We start from the raw sequence: 20,023 nt of genomic DNA on the forward strand, positions 1-20,023 counted from the left end.
AACAATTGAGGAACAGGTTTGAATGGATTTCCGAGGGAATTACTTTCCTGAATCATTAAAGCAATCTGCAAAATTTCATCCATAATTACTGAACGCAGTCAAAGAGTGAGGAATAATAAGAGGAAAATATGCTGAAAAGTTGTTGCTCTCTGACGGTGTTTAATGAGCGTGTCAGGTAATACAGCTACTCTGTATGACAAAGTACAATCTTTCATCCTGTATCAAAAAGCTTCTCTAAAGTGCTTTTCATATTAAAGGTGTCAGATATATATCAAGTTTCTCTCAATTTTATGAAGCAGAAAGTGAAGAATGAGTTAGTGATTTTCTAAGAATTCAAAACCAGAGCGAGGAGCTCACTTACTCTTTCAGTCCCCTCCTTTACTCTCAGGACATCTTAGGAGTTTTTCTTTTTAAATAATTCTAGGAATGTAGAAATGAATGTTTAAAGACACGGGGTATTACATCCAAGCCAGTGAGGTTAATTCATTTCAGCATGTGACTGTCATTTTGTGCCACTGAATGCTAAGACCTCATTTTACAATTCATCTAAATGGATTTATCCCCATCTTCGAGGTAAATGTATTTTATAGAAAGTTCTGAGCTCTCAGCAGTATGAACCGGGATGAAAACAAGATATTTTGGGTTATACTGTGGGGAGAAAAAAAAAAAAAAAAAAAAAAAGCAGTGGTTAAGTTGTCTAAGAGCAGTGCCAGCCATGAACTTTCTCTTTTTTCCCTTTTTTCTTTCTTTTTTCTTTCTTTCTTTTTTTTTTTTTTTAGGGGTGGGGTGGAGAACGAGGGAGTGGGGGTGGGAGGTGGGTGTGTGTTGTGACTAAAGATGAAAGTTTGTTTATCTTATCTTTTGTCAGACCAAAAGTATTGTTGAAAATGAAGCACAAATGAGGAACGGTTGCAAATGAGGACATCTTTGTGTCTGACACACAGCTGGTAGCTTTGACATGAGGCTGGGAACCATGATTCAGAATTGGTAACTAAAAGCTGTGAGTTCTGCAGAGTTTGGGGGGATAGCCTGCTCATTTCTCACTGATTTTTCATACTTTAATATTCAACACATATTCACATATATCTCTATTTTTTCATCCCACAGAGGCTAGCAATTTTAACTAGTCATATTAATCAGTTCGACTATTAAAAGATAAAAGCAGTTTGCACTTCACAACAATAAGGGATCAAGGGAATTGATGCTGACCTTGTTCCTCTTGACAGTTTTAAAACCTGTATTTAAATGAAGCTCACTTCTTTTGTTTCATGTCTGTAGAAGGCTTGTGTGCCAGAAATAATGTATTGTTTAAATGGCAATTTTAACCTAGTTCTTGAAACATGAGGTTTCATGACACCTTGGAGTTCCCTTAAGAGCTTGCTGCTTTCTTCTGGGCCTCCTCTCTCACATCCTGTAATCCAGGCACTCCTCTTGCTTCTCCTGTGCCAACTCCACTGCTTGTCACTTTTTTATCCTGAATGTTATTTTGCTGGCAAAAAACTAAACCACTCCTCTGCAAGGCCAGATGAGCATGTAACAAGTGCAAGGGAAGCTGGGAACAGCAGGACTGGACCCTTTTGACATCAACAAATCCTTTGATCTTCTGGGATGTCTCATGGGGTTCACCACAAGGTGTAGTTTGGCAAATGCTGAAAGCTGCTGCCAAAAGCAGTCCTGCCACCTCCAGCCTCAGGTAGCTAATTTCTACCCCAGCACCATTTCCCATGTGCCGATCCTGGAGGCCCTTCTCAATCAAGGAAGTGATTTTGATTAACTAATCAGTTTGGGAAAAAAAAAAAAAAAAGGAATTTTTGCTGGAGTAGTTCCATCTATTTTGCTGCAAGACTGAATAGTTACTATAGCACAAAGAGGGAAGTGTCGTAGCTCCTGATGTACAAGGGGTTTTCTGCTGGCTGAGGGGCAGTTACATGAGAAGTTTTTGTTATTGCCACGTTGACACTGCTAATGTAGAAGTTTGTGGAACTATTCTGGAGTATCAAAGCAAAAAAAAAGTGACATTTTTTAAACTTCTGATGCATCTGATGTTTTTTAACCCAGTCAATTTCAGTAACTGTGAGAAGCAGTGGAATGCAGAAGACAAATTGTAAAGCTGCTTTGTACCTGGAGGAAATGAATCATCAATCTACAGAGTAAACTAAACAAAATGGACCTTCTTATCATTTTAACCAGACCTGCGAAAATCAACTTAGAACTAGTGTGTTCTGCACTAGTGGGAAAAATCAAGATTTTCCTTTTTTACGCACTCCTGCATACCCTGTCCAGCTGAAAAGTCACAGCTACTCCCAAGTACTGCTACTAGAGTATGCTGCAAGCTCAGTTTTCCGCTTCTATGGTTTTTACAACCAGTTGTCCTACCAATTGGATTAATCATATTAATACAAGTAAGTAACTATAACAGTCAAAAATTTGGAAGCTTTTGAGAAAATTAGAGGATTGCAATATTTGGCTCATATCCAGTTTATTTGGACAGATTTCTTCTGTCCAAAAGTTCTACCCTCAATCTATTTAAGCAGCTCTTTGCTGAAAGCATATATTTTCACTATGCACTATAGTGGTGCCAGTGGCTTCACCTTTTCTTGCAGTAGTGATAATGTTGTTACTAACTAGCAACCAAAACAGCTGATGCTGGCAGAAAAGAGTTTGCAAACTTACCTAAAAGGGATTTAACAAATTAGATTGAATCATGTTGTGTTGCAACTTAATTTTGTTTTCCATTTTAAAAGTTGTCCTGTAGTGATATTGAAACAAAATGCACTATTATATTAATGCATTATCATATTAAAGCTCCTTAATCTATCTCTTAATTTTATAAAAACTGAGTAACAGCTTGGTGGAGTGCAGATGCTGCAGTTGCTACTGATTCTAAAATGCATACAACTGTTTTTTTTTCTATTTGAGAGAGTAAATTTCATTTATTTTATATATCATATGTATTTAATTTAGAAAATGAAATGCTTTATCCTAAATCCATTAAAAATCTGTTCAAAAACTGGATCTGTTCAGTTGTATTACAAAAATGCTAATTCCTAGTATCTTTATCATAAGCTTTTTATTTTTTTAAATATAGTTTAGCAGTGCATCATTCTGTAATTTTACAAGTGCTCACTATAAATCTACTCTCAAGTTTTACTTTAACTTTTATTCTGAATATTCCTTTATTTTAACCCCTTTCCTTTTCTAGCAAGACACAAGGTGTTGATTTGAAATGCCTTTTCTCTATGTTGAATTGCTTGAACAAGTTTGTTCCTAATTTTTGAAGTGCAGAGGGTCTGTCCAACAGCTTTCTTTCTAACTGACTCTGCTCAGAGATATTTGACAATTGTTTTTGACAAATAACCTTCCATAAAAACATAAAGAGGTTTCAATATTTAAGCAGGTTTTTCCAGTGATTTCTACTTCTGTACAACTTTGAATTTCCTGCTGTTTGTGTTGACCTATACATAAATGAAATGAGCCTGTGTTTGTTGATACCTGTTTTGATGTGTTGTAGTTTTCATTGCAAAATATGGAATAGAAGATGAACTGTGGAATCCCTCTGGAAAAATACAGTTTTTATAAGCTGGACTGGATATATATGAAGCATTTCTGCCCACTCAGTTAGCTCTACTTCTATAGTGTAGTGCATGTATTCTGGGTGTGTTTTTCAGAGAAGACAAGTTCCCCAGGTCGGTGTTGGGGGACATTCTCTTTAATATCTTTATTGATGACTTGGATGAGGGAATTGAGTAAGTCTGCAGGTGATACCAGGTTGGGGGGGAAGTGTTGATCTGCTGAAGGTTAAGAAGGCCCTGCAGAGGGACCTGGTCAGGATAGATAGATGGGCAGAGGCCAATGGGATGAGGTTCAACATGGCTAAATGCTGGGTCCTGCACTTTGGCCACAACAACCCCATGCAGCGCTACAGGCTTGGGGCAGAGTGGCTTGAAAGCTGTGCAGAGGAAAAGGATCTGGAGGTGCTAATCAATGCTCGCTTGAACATGAGACAGTAGTGAGCCCAGGTGGCCCAGAAGGCCAATGGCATCCTGGCTTGCATCAGAAATAGTGTAGCCAGCAGGACCAGAGAGGTGATTGTCCCCCTGTACTCAGCTCTGGTGAGGCCGCACCCCGAGTACTGTGTTCAGCTTTGGGCTCCTCAGTACAAGAAGGACATCGAGGCCCTGGAGCATGTCCAGAGAAGGGCTATGGAGCTGCTGAAGGGCCTGGAACACAAGCCCTGTGAAGAGTGGCTGAGGGAACTGGGGTTGTTTAGTATGGAGAAGAGGAGGCTCAGGGGAGACCTTATTGCTCTCTACAACTACCTGAAAGGAAGTTGTGGGGAGCTGGGGGTCAGCCTCTTCTCACAGGTAGCTAGTGATAGGACTAGAGGGAAAGGCCTCAAGTTGTGCCAGGGGAGGTTCTGTTTGGAAATTAGGAGACATTTCTTCTCAGAAGGAGTATACAGGCGTTGGAACGGGTTGCCCAGGGAAGTGGTGGAGTCACCGTCCCTGGGGGTGTTTAAGGAAAGGTTGGACGTGGTGCTTAGGAACATGGTTTAGTGGGTGATAGTAGTAGTAGGGTGATAGTTGGACCAGATAATCTCAAAGGTCTCTTCCAACCTTAATGTTTCTATGATTCTATGACAAGACCTCTCCTCCCATGTTGGTTGCAAAACTTTACTGTGTGTAGTGCAGAGAGTTTATGTAGAAACTGGTTTGAGATTTAGGGAAAAAATGTTTGAGTTGTCAATTCAGATGTAATGAGCCACCTGAAGCCTTAGTACTTGAACTGCTTACTTTATCAGTCAGGCTTGTAACTGCCAGGGAAATGTTCTTTCAGCTATATTTATGTAGAGCATCCAGATGTCAGTTAGCTAAATCACAGTCATATATTCTCTAGAGAGATTTTAGGTCTTGTTTCTAGTTAAATGATACTGCAGGTGCTAATCAGAATTCAGATCAGATGTCAACTACACCAGAAGTTTTTGTCATTTCTCTCTTCCTCGTCTTTGCACGTGTTCTCATGAGATGGACAGAGGAAAACATAAAGCAGTATGATAAAAATTTGATAACTATGGTAAAAGAAATTCTATTATAAGGAAAAAGAAAGGAATGCTATTCACATTTATTAGTGGTTTATTTTATTTTTCTTAGTCTGAAGAACTGACTCTATAGCCTGTTTTCATAAGTAATACTTTGAATTATAAAAATGGCAATGTATCTGATGTATCTGTATAAAACACTATAAATGAAAACAATTTAACATATTGCTCTAAAACTTACAGAGTTGGGTTTTTGTTTGTTTGTTTGTTTGATTGATTTCTGAAGCTACTATTAGTTTTTTGAACAGATAATCTGTAATTCCATCATAACTAAATCTGAATACCTCATGTTTAAAGTCTTTGCATCTATTCAAAATAAGTGTCTTGAGTGGGAGTTTTTGTTGGTTTAATATAGGTTTTTCAGTGCATTAGCTCTTTGGTAGAAATCTCTTTTATTGCAATTCTTAGCCATCAATTAAATTAATTCATTAAACAATGCTTAATATGAAAACTATATATATTTGTTGTTCCTCTCGATAATATTACATTCATAAGACCACAGAATTACATTTTTTTATATTACTTTCAATTACTTTTTTGTTGTAGGTGGTATACAACACTATTCAGTAATAAAGCATATGTTGATGTTATCATAAAGACTTGAACATTTTTGTCAGAATTTAAAGGTAACTTAAAAGAACTGACTCTTGGTTAGGCACTTTTAAAAAAGGTCTGAGTGTCCTAAGTTGCCATACTGTAATATTGAGGGATTCAAATTTATACATATTTGAAATTGAATGTGATTAGAAAAGGAAATCATACATGCACTAGTCAATTTAACTGGATTTAAATAGAACCCATTGAATCTTAAACTAAACTGACCATATGCAAAATGTAAGTTGTACCTAAGAATACCTATGAAGCTCTGTTGTTGGCAAAATTCAGCAACCATCAAAACAAATCAACTTTAGGAGCGTACTCAAAGCTTGTTTAAGGCAAATCAGCTTATGGGAACTGCTGGACTGGACATCTTGCCACCTCGGTGTAGTCCATCATTTCACTCAGACAGGGAAGACCTCATGGTCTGTTGTTCCCCCTAGATAGTCCCTGACATCTCCTGTCTCAAAGGTATTTGCATTTCGTAGGCAGCGTGGCAAATGGATCTCAGACCAACACCAGGCTTCAGACTACTATTATAATCTGCCAGCTCAGGTTAAAAATATAATTTGCCCCATGTTGTACAGGACAACCACACCTCAAAGACAGATGTTTTTATTCTTGCAAGATTTTTATAGTTTTCAAGTGTTGTCAATGGAGCAAGGGAAACATAAATGCTCTTTGGGCTGCACTACCTCCAGGATAGAATTACTTCTCTGGTCATTGCCAAAAAAAAAAGTCTGTTTTACCTTCAGCCTGTATCCTTCAGTAGAATACTCGGCTGTGCGGGATATTTTTTATCTTGTACAAACACACACAGTGCAAGAGTAGCTGATGAAGAAACAGTTAAATGAAAAGTTGGAGTTTTACTATTTGGAAAAAGCAAAAAAGCAGAAAACCGAGTGTACTTATTTCAAAACTTTTAGACCAGTTTTGTTTCTAGTGCATGTCAGGCTGAGTGTAAGCCCCAAGCAACAAAAGAACACTTTGTTTCAAAAGAAAGAGGCTAAGGGGTATGCTCATTAGATGCCATGCATACATTCCTGGGGAAAACAAAAAAAAGTTTTTGTTTTGTTTTGTTTTTTAAAGGTAGTGTATAACTTAAGGCTGTCCCTTGATGGCAGTAACTTTTGAACTGAAAATTTATATACATTCCACGTGCTTATTTTCCTCCACAGTTCATGAATAAATGAACTAGTAGTGCAACAACATTATTGCTCAGTGTACTGCAATTTTTGTAGCCTGACAATTAGATGCTCTGTCATACCAGTGTAGTGTATAAGCTGTATCAGTCTTAGCCACCTGAAGATGAATATTGATAAAAGCCTCAAATGCCATAGCAGTTCTTTTTGTATTATTTTCTCTTTTACCACCTCTATTACCTATTAGTTTTTAGGAGAAAGAAGAAAAGAGATGAAATAGTACTACTGTCAGATTTTGCATCTTTCTGCTTGATCCTGTTGAGATCACACTATTGTGAATTATTTTCCATTAGTATAATAGTAGAACTTCCAGCTGGACCGTGTGCTGCTGATCACAAAACTTTGAGCCCAGCAATTCAGCCAGTTTTCAATCCGCTTCTCTGTCTGGTTCACTATCTGTTTCATGCCTTGTCAGATTTTCTGCAAGGATACCTAGGGAGCCTGTTGTGGTTTAACCCAGCCAGCAGCCAAGCACCACACAGCCATTCACTCACCCTCCCCCCTTCCTCTCTGGGATGATGGAGAGAATCAGGAAAATGAAGCCTGTAGTTTGAGATAGAGACAGTTTATTAGGACAGAAAAGAAAGGAAAATAATAATAATAACGATAATAGTACTGCTACTAATAATGCGTACAAAACAAGTGATGCACAATGCAATTGCTCACCACCCGCTCACTGATGCCCAGCCTATCCCCGAGCAGCCGGTCCCCGCACCCTGGCCAGCCCCCCCCATATTAATTGTTCCCTTTGGCCAGTTTGGGTCAGCTGTCCTGGTTCTGTCCCCTCCCAGCTCTTGCTGCACCTCCAGCCTGCCCGCTGGCAGGACAGGGCGAGAAGCTGAAAAACCCTTGGCTTAGTGCAACAATTAAAACATCAGGGTGTTATCAATATTATTCTCATCCTAAGTCCAAAACAGAGCACCATACCAGCTACTAGGAGGAAAAATAACTCTATTCTAGCTGAAACCAGGACAGAGATGACATAGCAAACCTTGCTAAAGTCAAGATACAGATCATCCACTGCTCTCCACTCATCCACTGAGCCAGCCTCTCAACTTGTTGTTTAAGAATGTTTTCTCCTTGGTAAATCCATGCTCACTACTCCCGGTCATCATTGTGCTTTTATTTCATTTCCAGTACTACAATGAAAGTGAGTTTTTATTAAAAAAAATGTGGAGACTGGAAAACAAATTAGTTATATTTTGTCTTAAAGCCTTAGAGAAGTCATACGTTGCTGTACGATAACCTGTATAACTATAGATCTGTGATTTTCAAAATTGTAGCTGTAAGTAAAGATGGTCATAAACATTCTCCTTCAAGTGTTATTTTTTAAAAAAACTCTGTTGTTACACAAAAAGTGTAAATATATGTATTTCCAACATTTGAAGTAAATTTTGAATGTTGTCATGATTAGGTACTGCTTTTGGTTCCACAGGTTTAGATAAAATGGAGATGCTCTTAAAGTGTAAATCCACGTTTCTGTTAGTGAAGTGTCAGGGATAAGTTAGCAGAGTCAGTATGTTATTCTTTTTTTTTCCTTTTTCTTTTTTTTTTTCTTTTTGTATCAAAAGAAAAGAAAAGGTAGCATTTTTCAGTGTTTAGAATGGTTGTATTTTTAACTATGTTAGTTAGCCATTTCCACACTATTTATTATTAACAGCTTGACAAGTTTAGGAAAACTTTTCAGGTTCTGTAACAGTAGTTGTTTCTGAATTTTCCTAATTAATAGTGTCCAATGCATTAATTATTTATTTTCAAGCATGTTTAAAATGCCCCAAGGATTTCCTGTTGAAAAGTGGGATAATTCATGCTGCCTAAAATTAATGTGAAAATTTCACAAGACTGAAGATAGCCAGAAGCAAGCTATTTGACAATGCCTACAAATCTCTTCTGTGTGTGTGTGAGCTTCAGTGTTTCAGTGTCTGGCTTGGTGTTGCTGCTTTATTAATGTAATTTTCTGTATTATGGGAATCTGCATTCAGGTTTTTGTTTGTTTGTTTGTTTGTTTTGTTTTGTTTTTCTCCTCTAAAGAAAGTATAGTTATTGGTTATTTCTTGATGGTTTTGTACTTCTGTCAATTAAATAAAAGTCAATCGTGGTCATATTTTCGCACATTGTGACTCAGAACTGAATGAAAATGTTTTTTATGAAGATTGATTGGTAGATTTAAAATTTTCAAAATGAAATTTTGACAGAGACTACATCTTTTACTTGAAGAAGAAAATGTACTAAGAATTTACTCAGAAATGCCCCAACAAGAATGCTTGTGGTGACTTATGTTAAGGAAAAAGGATGTGAATAGAACAAAGGGGATTAGTCTGAGTCACTCACTGTGTGAGGTTACTCATATCCACAATGAAGATCAGAAATTGTATCAGATGAGTTTTGGTGGCAAATAACTTCACAATCCATATCTTGAGGCAGACACCATAGAAGGCTCAGTAGAAAAAGTTTTGTTACATGTTTTGAATACCAGAAAGATCTCTGACAAAACCTGGCAATGATTTTGTGCTAGTAAATGTACTTTGAAGCATTGGAGAGAGACTGGTCTCTAGAAGTAAAGGTGTGGCTTTTGTTCTCTGTCTTGGAAAGAAGTTTTCTGTCTTGCACTGACAATAAAAAAGGCCGACAGAACTAGAGAAAAAAAAATACAAATTCGTGCTGGTTTTGTTTTCTGCAAATTAATTCATGTCTTTTGTTTTCCTTTCTCATTTTATGCAGGTACTGCAAAAGGCTTTATGTGTCCTTAAAGATGCATTTTTGTGTTAACGCAGTACTCATTTTCTATACATACAGTGATATTCTAGTATCTTTGCTATCTTTTGTTTTCCTAATTGCTCGCTTATATATTTTAAAAGAGTTTTTCATAAATTTAGTCCCACTCAATTTGGCCCAGAGCAGTAAACCTTCTTCTTCTACTTCTGCTATTTTGACGTGGCATAATTGTAAAGATACAGAGAAAGATGATATGTTTAGAAATTGTATATATGGATGTTATATTCTAGGATTTATGACAAGAAGAGGGGAAAAAAGAATCACAATATCTAAATAAATGGTTGGTACTTTACCTAAAACAAATAGGTGAATAGTGTTTAAAATTACCTATCTGTAAATAAACTCCTATATAGAGTTTTATAGGTGAATGATCTGTAAATCATGCTCCTATAAGAAGTAAAAGCACTGAGTTTTGACTGAGAGTCCATGTATGTATGGTCCATATAATTTCAACCATGCCATTAGTGAAAATAGTGAAAATAACCATGTTAGTGAAAATAACTATGCCAAAAGTTTTAAATTTGGTAATTCATGAATGAATCACAAATGGCTAATGGGAGGGGAAAAAAAAAAAAAAAAAAAACTTACACCAAAAGAGCAAGAAAAATAAATTATAGTAGTAGATGTGGTATTCTCCTACACTGACTCTTGTTATTTATAATGGTTAGATTCTCAGACTGAGTGTTCGATGTTTGATGTACATACACTTATGTTTTATTGCTTACTCTGCTACTACAGTCAAATAATCCTTTTTATTATTTCAATTTTTTTTTTTTTCCTGTGACTGTTGAGTTATATTCGCTGTAGTTTTACCTGGATAGATAATGAAGTATTTCCCTGAATTTGAATATTGGCTTATGTTGACTTTTGTTTGGAGTGCATTAAATACTATGATCTTGAATTGTAGCCCAGTTTTTACTGACATTTAATGAGACTGATTTCTGGAGAAAACTGTTCTGTCAGTCTTTTTAAAAGTGCAACGTGCAGATGAAAATCCATTTTCTAACTAGAATTTAAACACCGTACTTAATCAGGAGATGCATATATCTGAAGATAGATTATAAATTTATTTGACTATATGTTTAGATTGAAAATTCTTTTCTCTTGCAACAGTGAAGACATTACAAAAAATATAATGCCTGCTTAATTTAAAGTAATTGTAACAGACTGCAATTTTCTGTTATCCACTCTTGCATTAACTTAAGCTATGTCATTTGAAAATCGCTTCCCATAGAATTCTTTTTTTAAAAAAATAAAAAAATCTCAGCAAACATCCAAAACAATAATGACCCCAAAATACTTTTTCTTCCATAGGTATTATAAAGTAATTTCTGTTGCATACATACAAACAAAAACATCTATAAATTGTAAATTCTGACCTTTCACTTCATTTACACACAGTATGGTGGTATGAATATGTGGAAATCCCAAATGTCAAGTATTTGAATGATCAGTTCTTAGGCCAAATACTTGAAGAAATTCACTCTCTTTCATGGAAAATTCATAAACCTTCCATTTGCTGACTACATTAAAGTTCCACTGTTGACTTTAGATCCATTAAAAATGGTATATATTTTTTTATCCAGTTATCATTGATTTTTCTTTATCTGTATAATAAACTCTGAATAATTTCTGGAATAACAAAGAAGAAAAAATTAAACAAAATCTTAGAAATCATGCATTTTTTGCACTTTCAAAAGAAAAGAGAATATTGGGAAAGAAGAGTGAAAGCCCAAAGAGAATTTTCAAATATTTGAAAGCCCAAAGAGTAATAATAAATTCAAAATTATTTTTTTTAGACTTAGAAAAAAGTTTGCTAAAATAAGTTATTTCTTTCCTGTTTCATTTTGATACTATTTTAGCAGAAATAATCTTTCACTGAAGTGAAATAGGAATGTAATTGTTTTCTGGTTGTTTCAGAACTTAACTCCTGATTCTAGTAGCTACCATAACGTCTACTGACTTTAGAGATTACTTTTTTTTTTTTTTTAATATACCAGTAAATACTGGAATACTGGACTAACATCATACTTACTGCTCTGAAGCAACATTTTCATACAAAAAAGTACATGACAGTGATTTGAAATTGATGTTTCCTCAATCCCAGATACTGAGCTGTAGATATCATAGTCATATTTTGGAGGTAAGATTATACATCTGAGGTCTCGTTTTTATAATGGAAATAAACTTGTATTTTTGGTCATAATATTTATATGTATAATACATTAATCACATCTGTGAGGCTTTTATATATTTAAATAACTTGAGATCTGTATCTACAGCTGTGTTTTCAACACTATTTCATACTGACAAAATCGGTTATACAAAATGATTCAAAGTCTTCACATATGAAACAAAATATAACAGACATTTCAATCCTAACTGAGGTGTTTTGGAAGATTATTGAAAATTGGGCCAGTTGTCATGGAAAATGAAATGTAGATTTACAGCAAATAATTGTGTGTACATAGGTACAGTTCAGGAAATGCTTGTCCTTTCTTATCACATGATAATAACTTGCTGAAGCTGTGTGTTCACTCTTCTGATCTCCACATCTTTTATTGGAAAACAGGATTTTTTTAGCTGATAGACCTCTATTTCATAGGATTGTGATAGCTGCTTTGCTCATGGAACTGCTTGTTACTTTATGACTATAGTACCTGCACCCTGCTATCTGGGAACAGATCCTTGTGTGAGGTTCATCAAGAATTCAGGTGTCAGACCTGGCAAAAGTAAAGAAGTACCACTTGAATTGCATATATTGTCAGCCCAGACATCCTTTTCAAAACATGAAGTCCAGTCTGAATACAGATGTATCAATGCTGTGTCCTGTTCTCACAAACGTTTGAGAAATTTGCTTTTGTTCCTGTGTAAACACTCAAAACTCTGTCAAATATGCATGTTTTGAAAACTAATTTAGCATAAAATTTTATTTTACTTTCTGCTTAGCCAATAGATTTACATTGGATTCAAAATGTAGTTAATAAATCTTCAGGGCTCTGAGAATGCTTCTAATAAATCGATCATCAGTAAAGCCAAAGCATTTGCAGTGTTTGCATCAAGTATGTCTCTGTCACTATAATATTCTAATTTATTTTAAAATAATGATCACTTAAACTTTCTCATAACACAGTTCCAATGGAATAAAGGCATCACATTCTCTGCAGATATATATATATATATTGTCTTTCTTACTTATGGATGCTTTTCAGAGGGTTTTGAAAATCTGTATAATGTGTTTGTGAGGGCATAGGTATTCAGTTTTACCTTGCTTCTTTCTGGAGAGCAATAAATGCAGGTTTTTATCTTTTGATTGGTTCAAATAATTTTCTATCTCTCTGGGAAAAAAATAAAATGGTGTATTATTTATTCAAACTTATATTCTAAAAGATTTCTATTTAATATCATCCTGATATTTCTGAAAAACTTGTTTTTAAAGCTATTATCCTCCACTGTGAATTTTCCATCTTTCACATACTGCATCCAGAAACCATTGCATACCTTCTTACTTCATGTATGCTTGAATTGCATGTCCAAACTTGTTCACTTCTTTTATCCAGGAATATAATCTTTGTTACTTCTCTGAACTCTCTTCAGTGAATTTAATTGCTGGTATTGGAGCAGAGTACAATTCAAAAACTTCTTCAGTAAAACCCTACAAACAAGTTAAACAAATTGAAAACTTCTGATGAATACTTTTGACATTGTAATTTGCTACTGAAGTCACTATCTTTTTTGTTTGTTTGTTTTTGTTTTGTTTAGCCTCTCTTCCAAACCAGCCATCCTGAATATTCCGAACTGCCCAAGGACTCATTTTATCCTACAAATGTTTATGCAAATGTGTTCCATACAAGTTATCGTATTATATAAACTGAGTTTTATTCTCAGGCTTAGCATTTCATTTTATCAGGCTGTCATTAAAAATAGCCAGTTGCAAATTAGCAGCGCTAGCTGACTCTCTTTAATCAATTTCCTTAGCAATTGTGAGGTTCAGAATTACTTTCAGAAACATTTAATAATAGCAGTGTTACATTTATATGGTATCTCAGGACAAAGGAGTTAATCATGACACAGAATCTAAACTGCAGATTGACAGAAATAAATCAGATGAGGGAGAAGAATTCCCACTAGTATTATTTCACAAACAGTGGCATCTAATTGCCTTCCGTGTGTTCACCAGGACTGCTCTGAATCTTGTTTCTGAATGATTGATTGCTCAGCTCAGCTGTTAAACTGGATTTGCAGTTTATCGGAGGCTGTTGTGAAGTGAATAAGCCTTGAAAATGAGTTGAACAGCATCATACATTACAGTTGGCTGCTGTGTTGGTTAATGCTGCACATCTAGCCCTCTGACATTATCACAGACATTATAATCTTCTATTACTGCAGGGGAATGGCCTGCTATCAGTAATGTGTTCAGTCCTTGAAAGATTCAATAGCAAAAGCCATTTACTTCTGTAGGACTGCAAGTTTGTTCTATGGATTCCTATTCCCTTATAAAGGTATATAGGAGTTGTTAGGCCACTGTGTTCAGCTGGAACATCTTGAGTGGCTAGTATTATATAAATGTGTAGCATTTCAGTTTGACGTTCTAAATGCTGCTGGACCCATACATAATCTGTGTATGCTTGTACAGAAAGACTACACTGTGTCATTTGCATTTTTCTCTGTGCCTCTACAACCTGTAGTGACAAACCTGTCTCACCATTATCCAAAGATCTCCAAAGGCAGACAGTAAACTCCACAATACAAAGCACATCCCTGATCTTCAGCTGTACACCAGTGAAAAAAAGGACTAGAGTGTACTATGGTACCGTGATCTCAAACAGAAGTGGTGAGAAACCTTAAAAAGGCTAAGATTTGTTTCAGAGTGTACCAGTGTTCAAACACTGGGGAAGGCATTAAATTCTTCTGATTTTTCATGATAAAGAGTGACTGAGAAATTAACTGTACAGCATGGTATCTTGCTTTTCAGTCTAGGATTAGCTCATTCTATATTTCAAATAGCTTGTTTTAGGCAGTTCTCAACTATGAGTACTTACGAGCAAAACATTAATTGAACATAGCCCCAGTCAAAGATTTGAGCTGACATACACAGTATACTTCAATCCAGCTAGAAGGACTAATAAAGAATACTTGTCACTGTGTCTTATTTTTATTTATAGAGAAAAAACATATATTTATACATATGTACATATATACTAAAATATGTTTATGAAGAGACAGTTTTGTTCTACAGTAGAGGTCAAATGTTGATTCATCTTTCATGAATTTGCTGAATCCAGTGCTTAACTCTTATGGTAAGAAACAGCTCTTTTGGCTGTTTCTAGTGCTTGCTGTGGGACAGACATCTCTTGCTATGGATAGAGTGTTATTTAATGTCATTTTAGGTCACTTTTGTAGAAGAGCAGCACAATTATGTAGTATGAACTATATGCACTGGCAGCTTGCCCAGCAACAAAATCAAAATATTAATTGGGAAGCAGAAATGCAGGTGGGGATTAATGTGTGCTTTCAGATTCATTCTGCAGATCAAATGGGAGGTTTTGATTTCAATAAGGATTTTTGTTTATTTGTTTGAAGTCAGGATTCTGCTTACTTTTACTTCACTTTGCCATCTTGTTAAAATATTTTCCACATGATTCTGCATTAAAATGTAAATGACTTTTCTTCCTCTAGTCATTGCTTATGGGCATAATTTGAAGAAGCTGATTAATTTCACCATCTTTTTTAACTAAATCGATAATGGACACTAGGAAGATTAATGTTAGTAAAAGAAAAGTTGATATAACAGTAATAAATCTTTTGTGGGAGTCATATGTCTTCTTCAGTTTCCAGTACAGAAATGATCAACTTAAATTAGGTGTGTAGTAAAGATTGCCTGCTAGTCATAGGGCGTAACTCAGCCATGGTGGAAGGGGCAGGACTGGTCTTTCTGCTGACATTGGGCTGGTCCCAGCTCTGTGGCAGAGGACTTGGAATTCCTTCCTCCACATGATATTCAGGATAACATTTTCTTGAGGAATTCACACAGCTTCTAAAAGTTCTGCAGAAGTAAAATAACTTTAATTTTTCCATTGGCCTTTTCATTAGAAAAAACACATGAAATTAAAAAAAAAAAAAAAAGCATCTCTGAAGTAACGTTTTGAAGAATATAACCTTTTCCTATTCTTTTATCATAATTGACAGGCCATAAAAACTCATCTCCCAGATGTTTTGTGAAAAATGTTTTGCCAGGACTGCTGAACAGGCTACACTGAAATCAAGTCCCAGCTGATATGTGAATAATCTTCACCCTGAATAATTTGGAACTGTAGTGAAAGTGTTGTCTGATAATAGACAGATGAGTCCATGCTACAATAACTGAGGGAGTTGCAAGAAAACCACATGGCTGGAGGCTAAATCCTCTCTATTGCTTCCCTGCCAAAGAAACCTACTCCTTCAGCTTTCAAAGTGAGAAGGAAATTTCATTGTCTCCTTAATCTTAAAGTCCTTTTCTACCAGTAGCACTCAGAGCAAGTGGACAAGATATATTCTGGGACACAGCAAAGCAATTTTTCTTCACCCAAGAGGCTTTATCTGCAAGGTAAAACATCCATCATAAAGGTCAGTTTTACTATGGTGGTTCTGACTCCCTCTTTCTACACAGGTAATGATGCCAGCTAAACCCAGTTGCATGGAATAATTCCTATTCTCTTTGCAAGATCTGTTATCACTCTTTGAGGGGTCATAGAAGATGATCATTCTTTGGCCATAGATCTCCCCATAAAAACAAACAAACAAACAAACAAACAAACTATATGGACTATGAATTTGACTTTTATCCTGTGGTTTCCCCTTCACAACATCGTTCCAGACTCTCTTTAGATGTTATACTGATGAAAACTTAAAATAGATGACTGACAAAAAAATAAATAAAAATGAAGTAAAGAGAAGTAAAAAGTTAAAAAATGACACTCATGAAAGAATCATGTCTAGAGTTGGGATCTCCCATGGCATATCACAGATTCTCAACCAGCATTCCCAAAATTAAGACCAAAGTGAGAATAGTTTTATTCCAAACCAAAACACTAGAAAAAAACATGTTGAAATTCAGAATTCTAATTCTTCCTGAGCTGGTACATATGTGTGAGTGGGGTTAAATCAGTGTGGCAGTTCAGTGGCAGTTCCCTAATTCCAGCCATTCACAATCTTCCAAGCAGCTAGTACATGACTTGGCATTGAATGATGCACTTGGATACTTATTATGAATGTGGGTGGGCGGGTGGGGGCAATGCTAAGATATTCTGGAAACTGTCAGATTTCAAGTGCTTCCTCTGAGTCTGGGTTTCCCAAGTCTGGACATTTGCTTCTCTTGAGAGACCTCTCAGAAGTGATAGCAAACTTTTGTACCTCCTTTGATACTTCTTTTCAGTTGGACTCTATTTCAAGGAGCACATTTTCATTTACTTTAGAATTTAAATAGATCTGATAACAACGGGTGCTCAGACAGGATTTCATCAGTGTGTATTGTTGGATGGAGACCATTGTGAAATTTAGATCGATGGTGTATTGCAGGTACTTTTCTTGAGAAGAAAGTTGGTTGGGTGTTGTTGTTGTTTTTTCCTCAGTGCAGCCTACCAGCAAATGAGATTAACTCATGGAAGTTTCCACTAAAATTTGAAATAAAATTAAGTTGGTTCAGAGAAATTATCCAATACCAGTCAGAAGACGGTAATGCTGTTTTAAGAAAGAGCTTTTAAACTTTTTTAGATAAAATTTGGTTGAATTTCTACAGCTTTATAATTTATTGAACATTTTTATCCACAATCATATTTTTCTCCTTTCCTTGTGCAATAAAATACTACTGAAATAATCAGGGAAGGTTTTCACCTGAAAGCTTTGTGCATCTTTGCTGTCATTAGAAGCTCCCTTTTAATAAGAGTTAAATGTGATTACATAATTCCTTTTTCATTGATTCACAAACTCAGCAGTGTCTTTGCTTCATTCTTGCTGTGATATGGTATTGTAAGTAGCAGTCCCTCATGTTTTCATGTTTTTCAACCTGAAAAAATATTATAATGTTTTAGTGTGAAGCATCAGGCAATTGTAACCTTAATTATCAAACTTCATAGTTTTAATCGTGAAATATCAATGAAATAGAAGTGTTGATATTAATTTATTGGTTTTATTCATAAAGTGCAACACAGATTTATGTGTCCAGGGATTTCCTTCAATTTTTTTTTATATACTGTTAAAAGAAGAAAAAAATTATAATTAAAAAAAAATGCTCACATCTAAATTCCACCAGATAATATAAAGATACACATTATAGTAACTCACAAGAGAATATACAGTTTGAAAAAATTGTCAACATAAATTTGTCTGATAAGGTCATAGTGATGCTGTTGACAGTAAAATAAGGATGAAAAAATATTATACTGCTTCCAGGCATCTTTGTGTTAAGTGAAGTAAAGAATAAAAAGAACAACTCAAGATATACAAGGAAAAAAATCTCTCAAAGGAAAAACACAGAAAACATTTTTGTATTGTTAGTAGCCTTGTAATAGTCTGCATAAATGAGTGCTGAAGCACACAGAGTTTCTTTTTCATGAGTTCAGACTGAATTAGGCAGTAGTTTTAGCTACATTTGGATGAGATAAATGCATCTTTTGCAATCTGAAATCACAGTAGGAGTTTAAGTTCTGACGCTCAGTCTTGTGATTTATATTCACTTTTATATTTGTATTCAATTTTATTAACTCTGACCAAATCTTGATGCTATGAACACAAATTTAAGGTATGTATATTTCTTTACCATCCTCAATAAGAAAAGAATTTGGAGACTACCCTTTTGCCTTTTGATATTGTGTAAATAGACAACTCTAAACAGATCTACTCTTTACTTGTCTCTAGTGTCTTTTATATAAACAGTTTTAAAACACTATAGAAATATTTAATTATAGACATTACTCTATAAAAGAATTGACATGGCAGATATGAAAATTGACTAGATTGTTCCTAATTTCTAGACTGCTTGTTCTCTTTATATGTAGTATACCGAGCATGTTTCAGAGTTTAAATATATTTCTTCTAGAAATGTAAGTTGGCATTATAGGACACATTCTGCAGAACATTAATTGTACTCTCATTGACATTAATAGAAGTCTTCTTTTCCTTTAAGCAAATTATCTGTCATCTTGCATTGTAGGAAGATAGAAAAAGAATAACTGTCTTGCAGTGAGGTTATTTGCTTCGATATATCTTCCAGTCCAGAACCCTACAAAGTGCCTTTTCTCTAGACAGCTTATGAAATTATTTGGGGCGATGATGAGTTTGTGATGAGTGTCCTGTCGAGCATGGAGAGTCAGGTGCTGGGGAGCCACTTGGAGCAGAGCAAACCAAGGATAGCAGGGAACACAGAAATACAGTAACTCCAGAACAAATGGAAAGGGTCAATTAAAGGAGAGGGAAGCCAAGATGTTAGGAGTAGAGAAGACAGAGCTGAGCATGGCCTTTTCACAAAGCCTTCACCAGGTACAGCTGGGTTGCATCCTATTAACTTTCTTTCTGCTCCCCAGTCCAAGGGACTCTGTGAAAGCATTGGACAAGGTAGCCATGGATCCAATCCTAAAATTCAAAGTAAGTCCTCATAGAAGAATATAAAAACAAAGGGTAGAAATAAGACTTTCCTCATGTTTCCCTAGTGGTTATTTGTGTTTTGGTCAATGACACTAAAGAAAAGTGTGGTGTAATACTACTTTATGACACAAGAAGGAAGAAAAGGACAGAGGTTATTTTTATTTTGTGGAAAATCCCTTTTCAATGTTGGTGGCTAGGTGTTTTTGTTTGTTTGTTTGTTTTATTTTATTTTTTTTTAAGATCCAGGTGTATTAATAAAGTCTGTACTGAAATGATGTTTAATTGGTATCTTAACTACATTATTCCATCTTGTTTACCTAAGAGTGAACTAAGGAAAATCTGGAGAAAATGAGAAAATGTTAGGAGAAAAATGTGATTATTTTAATACATTTTGTTTTGCTGATAAGAAATGTTTTTATTCCTTTAATAGAATTTCCAATGTCTAATTTACTTATATGTACTGTTTAACAATTGCTTCTTTGATACATTAAGAATTACCATCCAGATGCCCCTAAACAAATCTCAGATTGTCTGAGAAGGACACAGTAATGAAGGTAACTGCAAAAGCTTTGTGGATGCTCTACAATGTGCTTCAGTGAACTTCTGACAAGTGCTTTTAAGAATATATCAGTAACTACCAACAGATGCTAGGTTTAAATTCCATCTGCAATTTACAGAACTAGATAAAGAAAAAGAAAAAAAAAAAGTGGAGGAATGGTTAGGGGAATAT

General features: G+C 35.3%; 1 protein-coding gene across 1 annotated transcript in view; it reads left to right on the forward strand.

Moving 5' to 3' along the window:
- Positions 1-20,023, forward strand: part of LOC310881070 (uncharacterized protein) — a 155,146-nt gene that overhangs the window by 75,712 nt on the left and 59,411 nt on the right. Inside the window, exons 6-7 of the mRNA XM_083797803.1 lie at positions 869-2,402; positions 15,862-19,293. Of these exons, the coding sequence (XP_083653929.1) occupies positions 19,132-19,293 (162 nt within the window). The 5' untranslated portion in view covers positions 869-2,402; positions 15,862-19,131. The remainder of the gene's footprint in view (positions 1-868; positions 2,403-15,861; positions 19,294-20,023) is intronic.

The sequence above is a fragment of the Anser anser genome (assembly GCF_964211835.1).
Source record: "Anser anser genome assembly, chromosome: 13".
NCBI lineage: Eukaryota > Metazoa > Chordata > Aves > Anseriformes > Anatidae > Anser > Anser anser.